Below are 18,555 nucleotides of genomic sequence, written 5' to 3' on the forward strand. Positions count from 1 at the left end.
TATAAATTTTGGTGTAAAACTGGATTATGACAGGGTACCACATAGGCCTGCTGGGCTAGCCCAAATTCAGCAAACCCTCAATGATTCAGATCCAGTAAATCTGGATTTCTGAAAATTCTGACAAAATAGGAGAGTTCTGGGAGCTAAGAAGCATCCCTAAGAAGCATTCCCAAAACAGAGCAAAGATCATCTTAGGCCAGTGTAACTAAGATGTCAAAGTGCAGGACACAAGTGCCAGAGGCAGGAAACATAAACAGAGTTATCATTTGTTGTTTGTGGGAATATTATTTAATTCATTCTAGTAATGATATTTGTTTCTTATGATATCGTAGGTAAATGAATGGTTTACATAATTTGTTTATCACTGTGCCTGTCATCATTTTCAAATTAGATTACAAGATATGTATTTCACCTATATGTATCTTGATTATATAACTGGCAATGGGAGCGAAGGAGTGACCACTAGTAAGAGCATCATCTGCTCTTGTAACTCCCCGTGCTCCCTGCTATATTTCACTGGATTTACTGTTATTATTAGTGTTTACTGATATAATAGCGCTTAATAGTGATTAATCATGACACTGTAGCCAGGATAGACTCATCACTGTAACCACCAGGCTACTGAGCCAAGTTGTAAAGTGTTATGGTTGTTTTTCAACCCGTATTTTCAGGGAGATATATTTAACTTTCTTCATTTATTTTTACTCACTTACATGCACACACCATCCTACATACACGTTGTAAATAAAGATAAAAGAAATAATTGCCCTAAGGGCAAACACGTAACGGGAGGAGAGTGCAGAGTGTAGGGGATGGAGAGCGTTGCTAGGGAAGCGACGTCCCAGCTGGTCTTCATTACTATGGTGAAGCAGGTAGTGTATGCAAATAGCAACTGTGTTAAACTTTCATTTGGCTTTTATTTACCATTTTAGTAATACAATATTTTGTGTTGTAATCTATTTATTGGTATTATTTTTATTTATTCCTGACATTTACTGGTACAGGTAGTTCTGCTATAACGCGATAATTGTGTTCTTGTAAAATATCGTGTTATAGAAAATCGCATAATAGAAATAACAGGGCTTATGGAGAAAATAGGGTTAGGTGCAGATTACTCGAAATCGAAAAAATTTAGTAGTTAGCCTAACACAAAGGATAGCACAGTCTAAATAAATGTTACATTCATATCTAATAATGAAATCATACAGTAAATGTAATACTTTACCTTGAAAAAATATGAATGTAACTTGATGGGGGAGAAGGGTGATTTTAAGGTTGATAACATGGAGCTTCTCTTCAAGTGTTATATCCTTTCTTTTACGATCATCACCGGGAATTCTATCACCAGAACGCTTCTTGGAGATATTCTTCTTTACCATATTCACAGTTAATACCACAAAATTGGAGAAATAGTAAGCAAAAATCGCATTATAGCAAACAAGTGTTCGCGTTATACAAATATCGTTCCTAATTCATAAATCGCGTTAGAGCAAATTCGCGTTATCAAAACACGCGTTATAGCAGAACTCACTGTACTGTATATAATATTTTAAGAAAACTATGGCTACAAGAGGAAAATACACACAAAAGTTTTTCCTAAACACCACCTGCTTATATGCCGTAAAATATGGTATTTGTTCCGTGTGGTTTTATTATCTAAATCTTTTGGCCAATTTTAAAGTAATATGAGAAATCTGTCATGGCATTACTCAGCCAAACAAATAATTTACAATGGCACATTCTTTATATTGGAGATTAAACTACGATTACAAAGTGATGTCAAGCCCCTGAGTCTATGGAAAGTTATCAAACAGAACCCAAGTTTGTCACAGATGGATGGATGGACGGGCAGACATATGGACAGACAGCATCACTGTTGTATCTCATGAGCAAAAAGATTCTAGAAAGATACAGATTTCAAATTTGTTTGTGATAATATGAGGAGTACAGGACTGAAGTATCAATTAAATCTGCACTAAAAATGCTACAATCTGCCACTTGAAACATTTCAATATCTTTGTTGGTTCCAAAGTTATAGTAATTTGAAAGTTCACAAACTTTAACTTCATTTTACTCTATCATTTCGGGCACTTGTCCTACTTCAGTTCTGTGCACCTCATATTCAGATAAAACATTCGAAAAAGTTCTCCTCTGTGGAAGCAAACCTTAACCTTAGATTGAATTTAGAAAAAGAAGTCTAAGGTGACAGAACAGATATTCCTCTTTATCAGAGAGCATAACTACAAATAATATAATTACAAAAGCACAGGTATAACCTGAACTAAATGACACAAAATCACATTCTTCCTAAGCCAGAGAAAAAATCTAAAGTTGTTAATCTAACATAAGCTTAGGCACGTAGTATCTTGGCTCAAACAGCTTACCTTTCTCAACACAATCATAAATCCAATCTGACATCACCAAGTGTCTGCCACCCATCTCACTTGGCCGTTGGATGCTCTCTTTTCTGGAAAATATTTCAATGAAAGATTCAGACCTAATTAATGTTGTTTTTTTCACCTTACTGTTTCATCAGTTTTTACTATAGTTACATGCAGTAATTCTCTGTGCAGTGAATATACCATACTGAACTTTTTAGATGTGATGAATAAAATGACAGATATTGTCTATCATAGTGCTTGTACAGTTCAAGACAAAATTCCCTGGACATGCATCAATATCTGGCATGTAAGTACTTGAGGATCATTAGGTAAGAGAGATTGAAATTGTAATAAATTTTCTCAGATTTTTCTTTGTGTTCAGGAGTGCTTTTACTACTTAGTGATTCTGACATAATATGTGATGAAAAGCAGTGTTACTAGATTAAAACCAATCATACATATATGACCAAGAAATAGATGTTAGATATTGCCAAGTGTTCAGGGAATTTCGTCTGAACTGTACCTGTCTTAATGTCAGGTGATTATTTAGCTCCCGTCAGAAACAAATATTCCTTATTGTCAATCATAATGCTATATAACAATATCAGACTACGGGCATTCTCAGGGGCCTTCCAGCCAAGGCAATCATATGTCCTGTATGGAAGCTGATCTGTACTGATGGGTGTATAACAATTTTGAGCCCCTTAAATAATAGTCCACTTATTGTTGACAATAAGGCCAAAGTTGCAGGATCATTAACTGGAGACACAGACAGACAACTGGAGATACTGGGCAGGCAGATACACTTAGCCACTTTATAGACTACATATTTCCCTAAACTGACTGAACCAACTAGCACATGCAAACTGGCTAGTTTAGTAATAAGGAATAATCTCAAATTCCAAAACTGAGATCCTAAGTAGATGAAGTTATCAAGACTGGTACCAAGAGTTTTTAGTAAGTTGAAAAATGTGAAAAATTTATGGATGACCAAAAATGACCAAGCATAGTCCTCTGAAACAGATTAAAACATATCCTTACCCGGTAACCACATGAGTAGCATTGTCCAAGGTGTTAGTGACAGAGCCACCATGAAGTCGCAACATGAGTGATGCAAGATGATGCTCCTCTTTATTACACTGAAATACCAGAATGTATGATTTGTCTGACAGCAGTTGAACAGCACATCCAAAGGGATAAAAGCTGTATTCTCCAAAACATTTTAAGTTGACTGTCTCTCTCCCAATCCAAATACATCCAGCCTGTCTGTGTTCAAATTATTTTTAGCAAACTTGTAAATTTGTTTATAGAGTAAAATCTTATCCTCAAAATGATAAAATCTAAAATATAATGCATCAAGTACATTAGGTCCAATAATAATGGGGATAGTTTTAAAGGAATTTAGTATATTAGTATGTGTGTGTGCATCTTACAAACATTCCCAAATAAAAATCAAACTGTATTATGTTATATCAAGAGCCATACAAATGACCAAATAAATACAAGATATACAACTGCTTCAACAATAGTCTCTTTGAAGCAACGAGGCATGTTAGACACAAACACAAAATGCTACTCACAAAAAAAGCTGTAATGAGTCGGAAGAGACCTCGAGTCTCCAGTGGGTCACATGTTTTTTCATCCAGCTCACACATTTCTTCTGCTGACAGAGGAGTCCATGACTGAAAGAATTTTTTCCAATCAATATGTATTCTATAATTTACATGAATGCTGATTAACTCTTTCCTTACTGCATGACTGAACTGGCATGTGAATGTATGATGGTAAAATTATACATTCAAAGGAAGTTTTACTAGATTATTTAATAAGGAAAAAGTTATGGACATTAACCATCATGTGAATAAGAAGTCAGCCCAGCCACTTGCCTCAATTCATGAAGAAGTGAGAGTGCTATCTGTAAAACTTAAAATTAATATATTTCTATAAATTCATCTGCTTCTTATATGTAAGCATTTTCATCAGTTATCTTGGTAGAATAATAATGAAACTGTGTAAATGTTTGGAATATATAGACTTATTATAAAACAGTGGTTGATGCATAAGATGTACCCCCTGTATATGTGAAACAGTTAACATATAATGAAAACTTATTTCTTTACTTGTTAGCAATGTATATGTATACCAGTATGACATATAGCAAGGACCTCCTGTGCTGTAGCCTTTTTTTCTATATAATTTTAAAAATTTCAGCAAATATACAGTTGGAGAAATAACTACCATGACTAGGTGTAAATTTAGACTTCTTTTTCTCCACAAATCTTGTTCAAAAAAAATACTCAGAACAACCTTAGTATTTCAAAGAGCTGCATCCCTACTTGCACTGAGGACTAACCAATCATCCAGAGAGATGAAGGAAAGTATCCCCATCTTACACATCATATATTCCAGATAGTTTGGTAAAGATCATCAAAGGTAACCTCAATCCAAAAGGAACAGCTTTAAATTGCAAGTACTCTATACGAAACCTCAAAATTCAGAATCTTACCAAAACCTTATGATTAGGAATGGAAACATTATTGTGACCCCTGGATGCCTAAGTAATATTGAAAATCCCAGAAATATTAATATGAAGATTTGACTGTTCAAATAACCTATTTAATCAACATTTCTTCCATAAAATCCCAAAGGACTTTTTTCAACCCTTTGATCTGAAATCCTGTGACAGGCCAGAGCACCCCATCTTCTACTTAAAACAGTCTTCTTCACTTCATAAACCTATGGATAGCCCACTCAATATTTTTAGAAATGAATAGTCAACCTCAATAGGGATTAATTCGTTTCTTTTCTTTGTATGTGGCAAAGTCTCAGAAGACTTAACTACTGTAATCTAATTAGTTTCTCTTTTTTAGAGATGAGTACAGCACCCTGACAGAGACTGGAAGGATCTGCATTGAAATTGTGCAACAGATAATAATTCAGCTGAAAAAAAATTTAAGGAATGCCCCAGTAAAATATAAGAAAGTCTTGAAAATGATATTACTGACTGTAACCGAGATTTTTCTTATTATTTTCCAAACCAATCTTGAGATTCTTATCATCTGCTGATAAGGAGACTATAGTCAATGTCAATAAATTTCTAACTCATTAAGTCTTACAAATTATAATCAACAGTAACTTACCTCTTTCTTCATATTATCCATAACCCTCTTAAGGCTCTTTTTATTTGCTGGCTCTGTGTAGCTATCACCAAATATATCAAATAAATCCCTCATGTGGCTCTTCTCCTTTTTCTGCAGATGCATTACATCCAAGGGACCCCACGGTAACAAACGACTACTTTTTGTACAATCTTCAATCCATGAAGGTCGTACAACATTGTGTTTCGATGAGTAGTTCTTTACACGAATAGACATAGTGTTTGTTACAATGCAGTGCGTGTTCTGACCTACAATAAAAGAAACAAATTTAAGTGGAAAGGTAAGTTGATTTCATGTCCTTCCATCATTTATCTTATCCATATTTAATAGACTCCCTCTTATGGCATCCGTTTTTGGCTAATATCACCAGATTAAAGGTGCATGGACTGGCATTTCTGTACAGGCAGTCCCCGAGTTACGAATAGGTTATGTTCTTGGACCCTGTTCAAATGTAACATGATTTTTTTACCTCATTCAATGCAGCTGGTCTAGATTTCAAGTGCACCCTCAGTGTAGCACTTTGGCACATAACAGGTTTCTGTTCCTAATATGGCACATCTACAGTCTAACTGCCAGAGACAGGACCTCTGTATATGTGGCATGTCCACAATGAATGGATTAATCATTTACAGTATATATCATGAGATGCATAATAAAACATCTACAGTAAAAGTCCAAAAATCCGGATGCCAGAAATCCGGACCACCCGAGAATCCGGACTTTTCGAAAACTCAAACTTTTTTTTTAATTTAGCAGGATTTTGTGTGTATGTGCACATGCGTGAGCGCCACAGCTGCACAGCGACAACAAGAGACAACGCGGTCGCCACTTTAAAACAAGCAATCAAACTGTGACAGCTTATGTAATTTTGAGTCCTACTCTTTCCATTTACAGAGTACTGTACAAGCCCATAATAATGGCTCCTAAAGTAGATAAACTTCGTTGTGTGAAGAGAAAGAAGAACACGTTGAAATTGAGTGACAAACTTGAAATAATTAAGAAACTAGAACGTGGTGTGAGCAATACTGTTCTAATGGAAACATTCGACATTGGAAAATCTACAATTTATGATATAAAAAAGGCAAAGAATAAAATTCTATAACTCACAACTTTTTCTTTAAAACTGCTCATTTTGATAAATGAAGCATGCTGTATTTGCTAATGAATAAAATATCAAAATGTACCTGTTCATCCCTTCTTCATTCCTCCTTAAATTTGAATTTTAAAAGTACTGCCTGAGAATCCGGAAAATCCAAAAATCCGGACCGACCCAATCCCCAAGCAGTCCGGATTTATGGACTTCTACTGTATCTAGTTATCTATGAACTTTACTCCAGCCTCAACTAAATTTACTGAAACAGGTACATCAAGTCTTATATGAAACATGGTTAAAATTTGAATAAAATCGCCATTTCATCTTTTTAGAATGCTCACCAGGATGCTGGGTAAACGAGCCTCCGTGTTCAACTAACAGTGTCTCTAGCTGTTGTTTGGTGTTGTCATCACTGCCTCCCATCACACACATCTCCAGTCCAGAAAATATCTCGCCTTTCTGAAATGGGGTAAATCCTGGTGACATAGTGTCTTTCACAATATTAACAGAGAAAGACTGCAGAATTTTCCATAAGCACTTAGGTCATCATACAGTAATACCACAGGAACCTACATGAGATGCTTTTTACAGTATATATAACCAATGTATCCTTGACCCTAAGTCCATCAAACATAATAAAGTTAGTACAGTGGTCCCTCGGTTAACGAACACAATTCGTTCTAGAAGGTCGTTCGTTAACTGAAAATTTCGTTATCCGAAACCATTGTTTCAATGGGATTTTTGGTAATTGGTTTCAGCTCACCAAAAATTACATACAAACTAAAAATAAATGCAGTTAAGTACACTTACTTTGAGGTGTGCATGTAGAAGGTTCCTGGTTGATGATGATGATGATGATGATGATGGGAGTTAGAAGTGGGGGTGGAGGAGAAGGGAGAAGAGAAGGCAGTGGGGTGGAAGAGAAGTCACCCCATACTTCATGCCGCCATTTCACCCATAAAATTTGAAGTTCACTTGGTGTAATTCAAGATTATTATCTTTAAATCAACACTGCACTGCATTATATATTGTCAGTATGTAAAATAAATTTCAGAATGACCAATAATTGTACTGTAAAAATAGTTTATGTTCAAGAGTCTCAAGCAAGATGCTTCCTCCACTGAGCAGAGACACAAACTGATGCCATTCTGGGCAAGGTAGGTAGATGACAGGTAGCCTCACGCAGGCCCATAGGAATTCACTAATTGGCAACTCTAATCTCGAGATCGCTAAGCCACGCCCCTTATGCCACATCATGCGTTTGTAATATTGTGGTATTATTATCTGTATAGATCCTTTCTGTAATCAAAATATACTAGCATAAAATGTTATTAATCAGATATATATTTAATAATATGTAATATACAGTGTATATTGCCATGTAAATTATACAATAAGAAAATGTTTGACGAAATTTACAGTAAAACGGGAACTCTGGTCGAATTGTAAAATATTCAATACATTTCCTCCCATTTTAAATATCCCGCTTCTACTGTTTGATGTAACTCAGTGGGCGGAGCTTAATAAGTGATGTCATCGCTAGCCAATCAGCGACGTTGGATGAAATCCAGCGGTCGCAAGTAAGATATTTATATTTATTTTATACAGTATATTTAATCAGTGGCTCCAATTAAAATATAACAAAAAATCTCCATTCCATACATTTATTGTACAACTTTTAATACCATCATAAGCCTTAAAAAATACGTAAATAAAAATTTCATTTTTACTTTCATTAGCGTAGATCCTATGGGAGTAAGGCTACCTGTTATCTATCTACCTTGATTTGGGTGAGTCAAGTGGGTGTTTGGCGCACTAAAAACTAGTTCCCTGTTCTTCAATTATGTTAAATACCTAATTGTTAAAATGACTAAAAATTTTAATATAAGATTTGGAAAATTATTGAATAGTACAACCTTCTTGATATTTACTCAAACGGTAACGAATTTAAGCCCTAAAACCGATTACTGTATTGGCGGACTAATACTACAGCTGGCGAGCAGGCGAAAGCAGGCAAAAACATGTTGGGAAAATTTTTAAGGAATTCGTTAACCAAATTTTTTTCGTTAACCGAATTGAATATTCTTATAGAAGGTAATTAGTTAACCGAAATTTTGTTAACCGAAGCATTCGTTAACCGAGGGATCACTGTAATGGTAATAAACGATTAAAAAAAAGTACAGAATGTATACAATAAAACTCCCCAAATCCCATTTCAAACTCCCCAAATCCCACTTCAAACTTTTTTTTAAATAATTAAATTAGGTAAAGGTATAGTGAAGCAGAAAAAAAAATACAATGAGTATTCTTGGGTCATTTGTAAATGAAGAGTCAATCAGTAAATCTGGTCTGTAGTTTGTGCTAAATATATTTACACCAGATCATGTTTTGAAACTGATCACATAATGTCATCCAAAAGAAGCATAGCACTGCCAGCAAGGAAATGTGTTACTGACTAGAAACAAGAACATCTAACTATACCTTCCACTAAGAAAGTGTGATATTAACTATTACAAAAAATAAAAACATCTTGACCGAATCAAAGCAGCTAGCATGTTCATGCAAGAATATGTGATTGGTAAAATGGTACATTAACCCTGTATGACAGAAAAGTTCAAAGGATACAGCTGCTTACATTATATATTAAACAGAAAGCAACCAAGCAAGAGATAAATACAATTAAATGAACTTCTAATTTTTTATAGTAAGAAAAAAATCTAATTGCTGCACAATACATGAATATTGTATATACAGTATACAAAGCAAGCTAATATATCCAACTTTGTATACTGTACAAGCAGTCCTCACTATACACAGCCTCTCTATACCTATTCTTGCATTATAAATTAGTGAATTTTTTTTCACTAAATGCTTCATATTTTCACTGATGTCCATTTTTCCTGCCATGGAAATTTGAAAAATTGCACCCAAGCTACTTTAGACTGTACTACTCCACTGAATAGGGTTCATTGTGCAGGTACTACTCTTTTGCCAATCCAGGGTGTTAGGCCAGGAACCTATCCTTCATAATGAATTAATTTTGTTCTTACAGTAGTAAATATTATTCTGTGGTTTGTTGTACAAATGAAAAAGTTCTCCAAAGTTGCAATTTAATTTTTCACCAGTATCCTTACTTCTGTGAGCAGAACCTATAATATGTTTTTGTAGTGAGATAAATAATACCGTGAATGATGATACATTCTATACCCAGCAATATCTAAATTTACTGTTTTTATGTATTTACAGTGAGTATCCACTTAATTACAGATTTAGTGATGTTCTGAATTGAATTTAAGTTATTATTAACTTAGTTTGGTTAGGATTGATTGGATAAGGAGTCTGAAACTCAGCCCCAAAGAACACATCCTGAATTTACAAAACTATGTCTATGGGAAAATCACTTTCACTGTACAAACTTGCACATTATGCACCACATCTGTGGAATTCATCCTTTTCACATACTGAGGACTGCCTGTATTCCTGTATTGGTACTTTAATCACTTATGCTATTTTCTTCAAATTTTCTGGTCAAAAGAAAGTGTTTCCAGTAGACCAAGAATGTTAACCTTACATTATATTGTCAGTCATAAATTGGCAATTATTGAAAATTCACCCTGATGGAATACATTTGGTCCCAAAGAACTTCAACATTTTGGGAGTTTACTGATATCGGTCTTCACCAATGAGAGAGCTGGTGCATATCTGTAACACTTTACTCCTACTCATTGCAGTGCCACAGATCAGAAACCTGTGCTGTAACAATGCCCAAGCCAGAAGAGTTAGCTTAGTGTGTGTGCTTGAGATGATGAGTAACCAGCTATGCAACAACCCCCAGACCAAAATACTTAACTTTCTTAGTGCCATTAAGATGATGAGTAACTCGCTCTAACAACCCCCAGGTCAAAAGAGTCAAGGTGAAGAGTAAGATTAATCAGTGCCCTTAACATTACAACAGACCATAACAAATAAGGACCAATTAATCCTATCTGGCAACAGAACTGACATCAAGTCTTGGGGTTTCAGGGCATTACCAAGTGAGTTGTTGCATAACTATAAGCAGAATGTGTCTTACCTTCACCACATTTGATAGGTCAGCTGGTCTAAAGTGTAGAGGCAATGAGGGCTGTTCTATCTTGGCTTGGGTCTTGCGTTTGGCTGAGGGTTCATCACCACCATCAATGTAATGTTTTGTGGCCAACTTGCCACTTGCTTCCTGAAATGATTGTTAGTATGGCTGCAATTAAGAATATTAAAAGGATGTGAAGCCCATACTTTGGATGCACGAGAAAAAGCAAGTTGGGTGCAGTGGAAATTATGTATACTTCAGACCAATATGTATGTGAGGTGAATGACATGCAGCAAAGAATAAACAATGAAATATATAGAATATTTATTTAAAATTATATATATATATATATATATATATATATATATATATATATATATATATATATATATATATATATATATATATATATATATATATATATATATATATATATATATATATATATACATATATATATATATATATGTATATATATGTATATATATATATATGTATATATATAGTTAACCCTCACATTACGCGGTTAATGTAACCCGGAGGGTACCGCGGAAAGTGAGGAACGCGTAAAGTGAACAACATAACATATGGGATTAATTGAAATGGAGTCCAGGCCGATCCCCAAACTCCACTTTTTGACGACACACAACTATGTTGTAGTAAAAATTTTATCTTAACTTTATGATGGTATGAAAAAACAAGTAATATAGAAGAGGTTAGGTTAGGAAAGATAAAGGTTAACATAGGAAAAATAAAGGTTAGGTTAGAAAACTAAAAATTAGGTGTAACACTTACGGTAGTAGAAGAGATGGGTCGGCATACGGGGATGGAGGCTGGTTCCGAGGCAGAGGGCAGATTACTGGCCCTCAGGTGAATCACCATTACTAGGTGAATCACCATCACTGTCACTTACAGTTGTCAGGGCTTCCCTGACAAATCCCTCAAAGTCATCTTCACTGCCACTATCACTGGCTTGGGCTGGCTGTGGTGGGTTGCGGGCGAAGAAATCTGTTATGCTTTGCTGACGGCTGGCGTTGATGTTGTCGTGATACACCTTGATGTACGGCTCCATAGCCTGCACCAGCCGGGTATGGAAGACTTCATAGCGGTCATCGTCATTGTCGCGGGAAAGGAAGGACTTCATCTTCTCTGCACACTCCATGGCACCCTTAATATCACTATGACTTAAATTGTGTTCTTCGGAGAATGACGCACCTTCTTCCTCCTCTTCACTGACGTGTTCTTCTTCCAACATCTCGTCGGCAGTCACTTCAGGATCTCTGATCACCTCCAGGATGTCGTCGTTGGTGGTCTCGGAGAAGCCTGGAACTGTAACAGTCTGCGCAGCTTCTCTGGCAAGGTCCACTGCTACTGCAACATTCTGAACCTCACCAGTCACAGATTGACTCCTCCTCTCACCTGGTATTCCATGCAACACATGTCTCCATGCGTGACGAATTGTAGCAATAGACAGCTGATCCCATGACTCCACCAAGAAGTCCACAGCTTTCTTGATGTTAAATACTCTCCAGAATTGTTTGAAGAGTATTTTTTGCTGTTCTAACTGTTGATCCTCATCTTCTTCGCTCTTGCTATCGGTGGTGGTGTCACTCAGGTTACGCAACTCTTCCCTGGTGTTGGTGTAGTCGTTCAGGAGCTGGAATTTTTTTGTTGAGAATGCAGCTTTCACATTGCAAATCAACTCCTGGTCCATGGGCTGGATTAAAGACGTAGTGTTGGGAGGAAGGAAGACCACTTTTACGTTGGGGTGACGATCTAACAGTAGGGGCGAGTGTCCTGGTGCGTTGTCCAGCAGCAACAAAATATTAAATGGGACATTCTGTCGCTCACAGAATTTCTTTACATCGGGAACAAAACAGTCATCAAACCAGGAGAGGGACAGTGTAGAGAACATCCATGCCTTACGTGCTGTCAGCCAGTGGACATTTAGCTTGGTCATGTCCATGCTCTTGTAGGCGTGCGGCTTGCGGGCTGTGTGGATCACCGATAACTTGAGCTTACAGGTACCGGAGGCATTGGTGGTAAACAGGACGGTGATGCGTTCCTTCTGCATTTTCCGGCCCCGAATCCTGCTGGCATTCTTCACAACGAAGGACTTGGAAGGTAGCTTTTTCCAGAAAAGACCAGATTCGTCCATGTTAAACACCTGGTCGTCACTGTACTGTCCTTCCTCCATAATCTCACGTAAAAACGGAGGAAATTCCCGAGCCGCAGCACGATCAGCACTCGCTTCTTCACCACCAATGTTTATATTGGTGATCTTGTTCCGGATCTTAAACCTCTGTAACCACCCAGAGGAAGCATTAAAGGGTTTGGGCTCTGAAGTTCCCATCTTTCGTGCCACTGCCATGTACAGTTCACGTGCGTAGTCCTTCACAGAGCGCGTGTCGACCGCCATGTTCCGTCGCGCCTGACGCACCAAGTACCTCACAAGTAATTTTTCTGTCTTGAGAAGCACCTGGTTGTGAAAATACTTGATCATAGAAGCACCTGTAGACTTTGTGATCTTCATGTGCTCCTTTATCTTGGCTGAATCCTTCTTTATAGTCCGGATCGTAGATTCGTTCACGCCATGCTGGCGCGCCAAATCAACCTGCCTTGTTCCTTTCTCCAACTCTTGGATGATGCTATACTTCACCTCGTAGCTTAAGGAACGTCGTGTCTTCTTTGGTTTAGTGCCGCTGGGTCCAGGTAAGGAAAGGTTTCTCTCTGGGGGTGGTGGTCCGGCGGAAGCCATTTTACGGAACAATGGATGCGCATTTACACGGAGTGGCCTTGAGGGATGAAACTGCCGCGGTTAGGTCAAGCGTTGTCTTTCCTCCCTCCCTCCCTCCCCCGGGTGGACACGTCATAATACTTTAAGCCAATTACAGCTAGCAGCAGAGGGGGGTAGGGATGCATGGCCAATCACAGGTCTGATACGTCATATGACGTCAGTGATAAAGCAAACAAAGACACACTGCGCAACCTTACCGCGCCGCTTGCCCAAGCGGAGGGAGGAGGAGGGAGAGGCAGGCAGGCAGGCGGGCGGGTGGCAGGTGGGGCGAATCTAAAAATAGCGTCGCGCCGGACACTCTCCGCGTAATGGGGTTCACGTACCGCTTAATGTGAGCACGTGAGGTTCTGGCAAGGCACCGCGTTAACGTGGAAACGCGGAATGCGGGACCGCGTAAAGTGAGGGTTAACTGTATATATATATATGTGATTTTAAATAAATATTCTATATATTTCATTATTTATTCTTTGCTGCATGTCATTCACCTCACATACATATTGGTCTGAAGTATACATAATTTCCACTGCACCCAACTTGCTTTTTCTCGTGCATCCAAAGTATGGGCTTCACATCCTTTTAATATTCTTAATTGCAGCCATACACATTCTAACATGCATAAATACATTTTCTTCTCTTTTAACTTCTCCATTCCTTCTTTTCAACTTTCCTATTATATCTGTTCACTGCAACTCTTTTGGTACAATTCCATTAATGCTATAAAAAATTCTGATGTCCTAAACATTTCAATATATAGTAGTACCTCGATAAACTGGACTAAATGTGGTAGAACCCCAGTCTGGAAAAACCAAAGGTAAAGAAAAAGTGAATCTATAGAGGGGGGGAAGGGGTCTAGACAATGGACATAACCCTGTTTATCTGGACTCTTTCAAGAAAATCACATATAAGTCTAGTTGTTGACAAATGTTTTCTCTGATATGACTTTTGTGCTGTGAAGTGTTATATGTAGGTATATTATTGATAACCATAGAATTTGCAAAAAAAGGAGTTTCAATGTACCTTAAGAATAAAGAAAAACTGTGAGATGGAGTGTATCTGAGAGCAGGAGGTAGTGCAGGTGGGTAGCTCCTTCCCCAGGACCCCTTTAACGCATCTTTATACAATTTCACCATAATTCCCATATTATTTAGGTTCATATGGTGCCGGGTTGATAAAACATTATCGTAAAATAATAACCTCTCCCATATTACAAAACACGATCAGCAGATCACCCTCACTCTCTTTCACCATGTTAACAGCATTCTGCATCTCTATCATTTATAACAAAATCTGTCTTCAGGAACACATCCTGAGTGAATACCTTCCAATACAGCTTATCCTTTTATTTTCAAGTAAATTAAAATTATATCGTATTATTTTTTTTTATTATTCTTCAATTGAAATTTTGTTATATAAATTCTGATGACTCATACATCATAAGCAGCTGATCATGCAAGAATATAATACTGTACTGAATCAATAAATACACCTTGAGAATGCAGCAACGCCTGGTGCACTCCCACCACCACCCCCAGCCATCGTACTTAGTAGCTCTCGTTAGGCTACTATAGAGTATTCAGTGAGCACGTGATGTTTTTTTCATTAGCATTTTCTAGTCTTACCCTGTTTTTAAAATAGGTATTCTACAAAATTTTATCCCTTTCATAAAATACGTACTCTACATAAAAGCTAAAAATAAAAAGTTCACGTAAATGAGTGTAGACGGTGAGATACAGCACAATGATATAGTACATATAATGGCAGGACTCAGACCAAGATGTGTAGCATTCAGCGCCACACACACGCACGCACGCACGCACACACACACACACACACACACACACACACACACACACACACATCTACACACATATGAACACACAAACCATCTAGACTGATGGTGGATTTCCTGGACATTTTTTAATATTGCTGGTGAATAGAGGGGCAATCTGGAGCACCTTATAGAGTCCAAAAAATTGAATTCCGGTGTATTGAAGTCCCATGTATAGAGGTTCTACTGCACTTACAAGAGTGACACTTTATCTCATACAGTACATTACTATTTCATAACCTGACTGTTATCTCACCTCAATTATGTTTTAGCTGGTTCTCTACAAATTCATACATAAAAAAAAATTACAAACACTAAAATCCAACCTTTACAAGCTGGTCTAGCTCTGTAGTGGTGAGGGTGTCATACCAAGGCTTGTCGTATCGTACTTTTTCAACTCTAGGGAACCTCAGTGTCACTTTAGCTTGGTACAAGTCACTCTTCACAATCTCAGCAGCCCTAACCTGTAAAAAAAAAATGTTAAATGTTCCCCCAGAAAGGGACAGATGTGACCCAAGAGCAGATTCAGAGGTCTTCTGTAATATTCATATTCAGTGTTCTACTATATGGCAAGGGAAGAGAACAGGTAGCCAACTGGATATCTGTTGAATGTATTCATCAAGACATCCATATGTCAATACTAAAGACATTTTAAGCAGCATGTTTCGAGTTGTTGGAGATTATATGTAGAGAGTTCAAAGGATAGAGTATTATCACTAAGGGCATAGGCCTTCTTAGATGCTTTCAGACAACTAAGTTTGTGTCACAGATGTTGAAATGACCAAAAAGTGACATAAGCTACAAAGCATTCAAGGTTTACTAGTGATAATGCTTTATGACTTATAAATAAAACAATAAATGATATAACCTGTACAATATAAGACTTGACTGGGTCAATCCACACATCAGGCTTCTCCCTAGATACAACAACATTTTTAGGTTGCTGGCCCACTTTGGTGTGGGGACTAAGCTTGTCTACCAGCTCTCCAAGCTCTGCAACTGTATAACCCGATCCAATGCGACAGAAAGAGTGGAACTCACGAGGCTTGCCACCTGGAAAAATATTGCAACTTGAATAGAAAGTAAAACACTTGTTTATGTATACCATATAAACACTGTTGTCTTAATATCAAGACCATAAACAGATGCAAACAATCAGCAATATGTTTCCTACTCAATGTGTAAACCATAATCTTCTAAATCTGTCTGAACATAACTGGGTATCATTGACAACCCATTAAGTTTGATGATAGCATTGTGTTTCATTATTGAAATATGACATTAGAAATAAAAGTTTAAAATTTGTTAATGCAACTACAATGACAATAACTACACTACCACACTACCAGGGTTAGAGTGCAAGCTCTTCTGCACTTTAAGTTGGTTGATTAAAATTAATGCAATTTCTTGTCACGTAAGAAAATATACCATTATAAGAAGTACAGTATAATTACACAGAATTGGACAGAGCTATCTATCCATCTATCTCTCAATGCTAATTCTATTAAGGGAATTATGACTCATAGTACGTACCAGGAACTCCACTTGGGACGGCAACCCCAAGCAAGAAATGTGATAGCACACCTTGGTGTCGGCCCTTTCCATAATACCCTCCAATAATCACCAGGTCAAGCTCGGGTACAAGAGAGTTGACGTACTGTTGGGATACAAGTGGCAACATTACTCTAACAAGAAAATTAGTGGTTAAGTTAGGTATATCATATTATAATTTTACAAAAGCACTGATTGTTGCCCCAATGAACCTGATGATAATTTCAAGGCAATCTTTTCTAGTTTTCTCCAACATTTCCAATAATGTCACATTTACACCATAACATTATTCCTTTAATCTGCTCCATCTAGTTTTCCTTCATTTCAAAGAATTAATTTAAATATTTCTGGTGTACAACAAATCTCAACACTGCTTAATTTTAACTTAAATTTTTTTAAGCAAATTTCTATACAGTCAACCCTCGCTTTACGCGGTCCCACTTTACGCGTTTCCACGTTTACGCGGTACCCTACCGAACTCGGAATGCTCACTTTCCGCGGTGTGTGTACCCTTTTACGCGGAGAGCGGAGCGAGCAGGGTGCGCACAAGGTCGCCCAGTCATCAAAACATTACCGAGTTCTTCACCCGCCACCCACCACAGCCGGCCCAAGTCAGTGATAGTGATAATGATAGTGAGGATATGGACTTATATGGACTTTGAGGGGTTTGACAAAGAGGCCCTGCAAGCCTCTGTGGTGGATAGTGATACAATTGATACAAGTGATACAGGTGAGGGCCAATAATCTGCCCTCTGCCTTGGAACCAACCCCCCATCCCAGTGTGCCCAGCCATCTTTTCTACTAATGTAAGTGTTAAAAAACCTAATGTTATTGATATTTCTCTTAATTATTAATTGTGTATGCATACCATCATAAAATTAAGAAGTTATTTTTACTACAACGTAGGTATAGTGTCTGAAAAAGTGGAGTTTGGGGGTCGGCCCGGTCTCTATTTCAATTAATCCCATATGTTATGTTGTTCACTTTACACGTTTCTCACTTTACGCGGGCCGCCGTGGGTTCAATTGACCGCGTAAAGTGAGGGTTCACTGTATTTGCTACTCACTACCCATAACCCCAAAACAATCAAAAGGAAACTTCTCCACAACTTGATTGGTTAATTAACAACTGAGCAACTCATCAATAATATTTTCCCATACAGGTAGAGTTTGGGTCACTCATTGATAAGGATTAAAGGTGAGTTAGCAACTGGGTGACTTATAAACAAGATTCACCCACTACCAAACATTGAAAGTGATTTACCTCAGGCTTGACTTTGATCCATCCACCTTTGCGAGAGGCTGGCCGGTACACCGAGTCTGGGTCCTTGAGCACAACACCTTCCTCTCTCTTGTCTATGGCCTCATTCAGTACTCTGATCACATCCTCCCTGCAACAGCATATTATGAGAGACTGGTCCTGAATACCATTTTAAAACAAAGGTTGGACAAAATGGCTCATGAACACCCCCAACTAGGAATGAGGGTTAATTTGAAGATCAGTCATCTTTCCTGCAACAACCTCAGCCCTTAAAGAAGAGTGTGAAGAACCCACATTCATCTGAAATTTGGGAGTTTAGGCTTAATTACATAGCAGGAAGCAGGGCCAACTTCTCTAAATACCAAACTCTGCATGTGACCCCAAGACTTGGTTATAAGTTTCAGAGTTATGAGATTTCAAT

General features: G+C 37.5%; 1 protein-coding gene across 5 annotated transcripts in view; it reads right to left on the reverse strand.

Annotated features, from left to right (window-relative positions):
• Window positions 1-1,516: 1,516 nt before the first annotated feature.
• The window catches only part of LOC121867948 (DNA ligase 4-like), a 39,661-nt gene continuing 22,622 nt past the window's right edge, over window positions 1,517-18,555 (reverse strand). For 4 of the 5 annotated variants that reach the window (XM_042368099.1, XM_042368097.1, XM_042368098.1 and 1 more), the window contains 10 exons: window positions 18,138-18,264; window positions 16,857-16,980; window positions 16,192-16,376; window positions 15,650-15,787; window positions 10,705-10,845; window positions 6,974-7,091; window positions 5,522-5,787; window positions 3,962-4,063; window positions 3,423-3,520; window positions 1,517-2,467 (listed from right to left, as the gene is read on the reverse strand). In XM_042368099.1, the coding sequence (XP_042224033.1) occupies window positions 2,335-2,467; window positions 3,423-3,520; window positions 3,962-4,063; window positions 5,522-5,787; window positions 6,974-7,091; window positions 10,705-10,845; window positions 15,650-15,787; window positions 16,192-16,376; window positions 16,857-16,980; window positions 18,138-18,264 (1,432 nt within the window). In that variant the 3' untranslated portion in view covers window positions 1,517-2,334. The remainder of the gene's footprint in view (window positions 2,468-3,422; window positions 3,521-3,961; window positions 4,064-5,521; window positions 5,788-6,973; window positions 7,092-10,704; window positions 10,846-15,649; window positions 15,788-16,191; window positions 16,377-16,856; window positions 16,981-18,137; window positions 18,265-18,555) is intronic. The other variant, XM_042368100.1, reaches the window with a different exon arrangement.

The sequence above is a fragment of the Homarus americanus genome, unplaced genomic scaffold, assembly GCF_018991925.1.
Source record: "Homarus americanus isolate GMGI-L3 unplaced genomic scaffold, GMGI_Hamer_2.0 scaffold37032, whole genome shotgun sequence".
NCBI classification, from domain to species: domain Eukaryota; kingdom Metazoa; phylum Arthropoda; class Malacostraca; order Decapoda; family Nephropidae; genus Homarus; species Homarus americanus.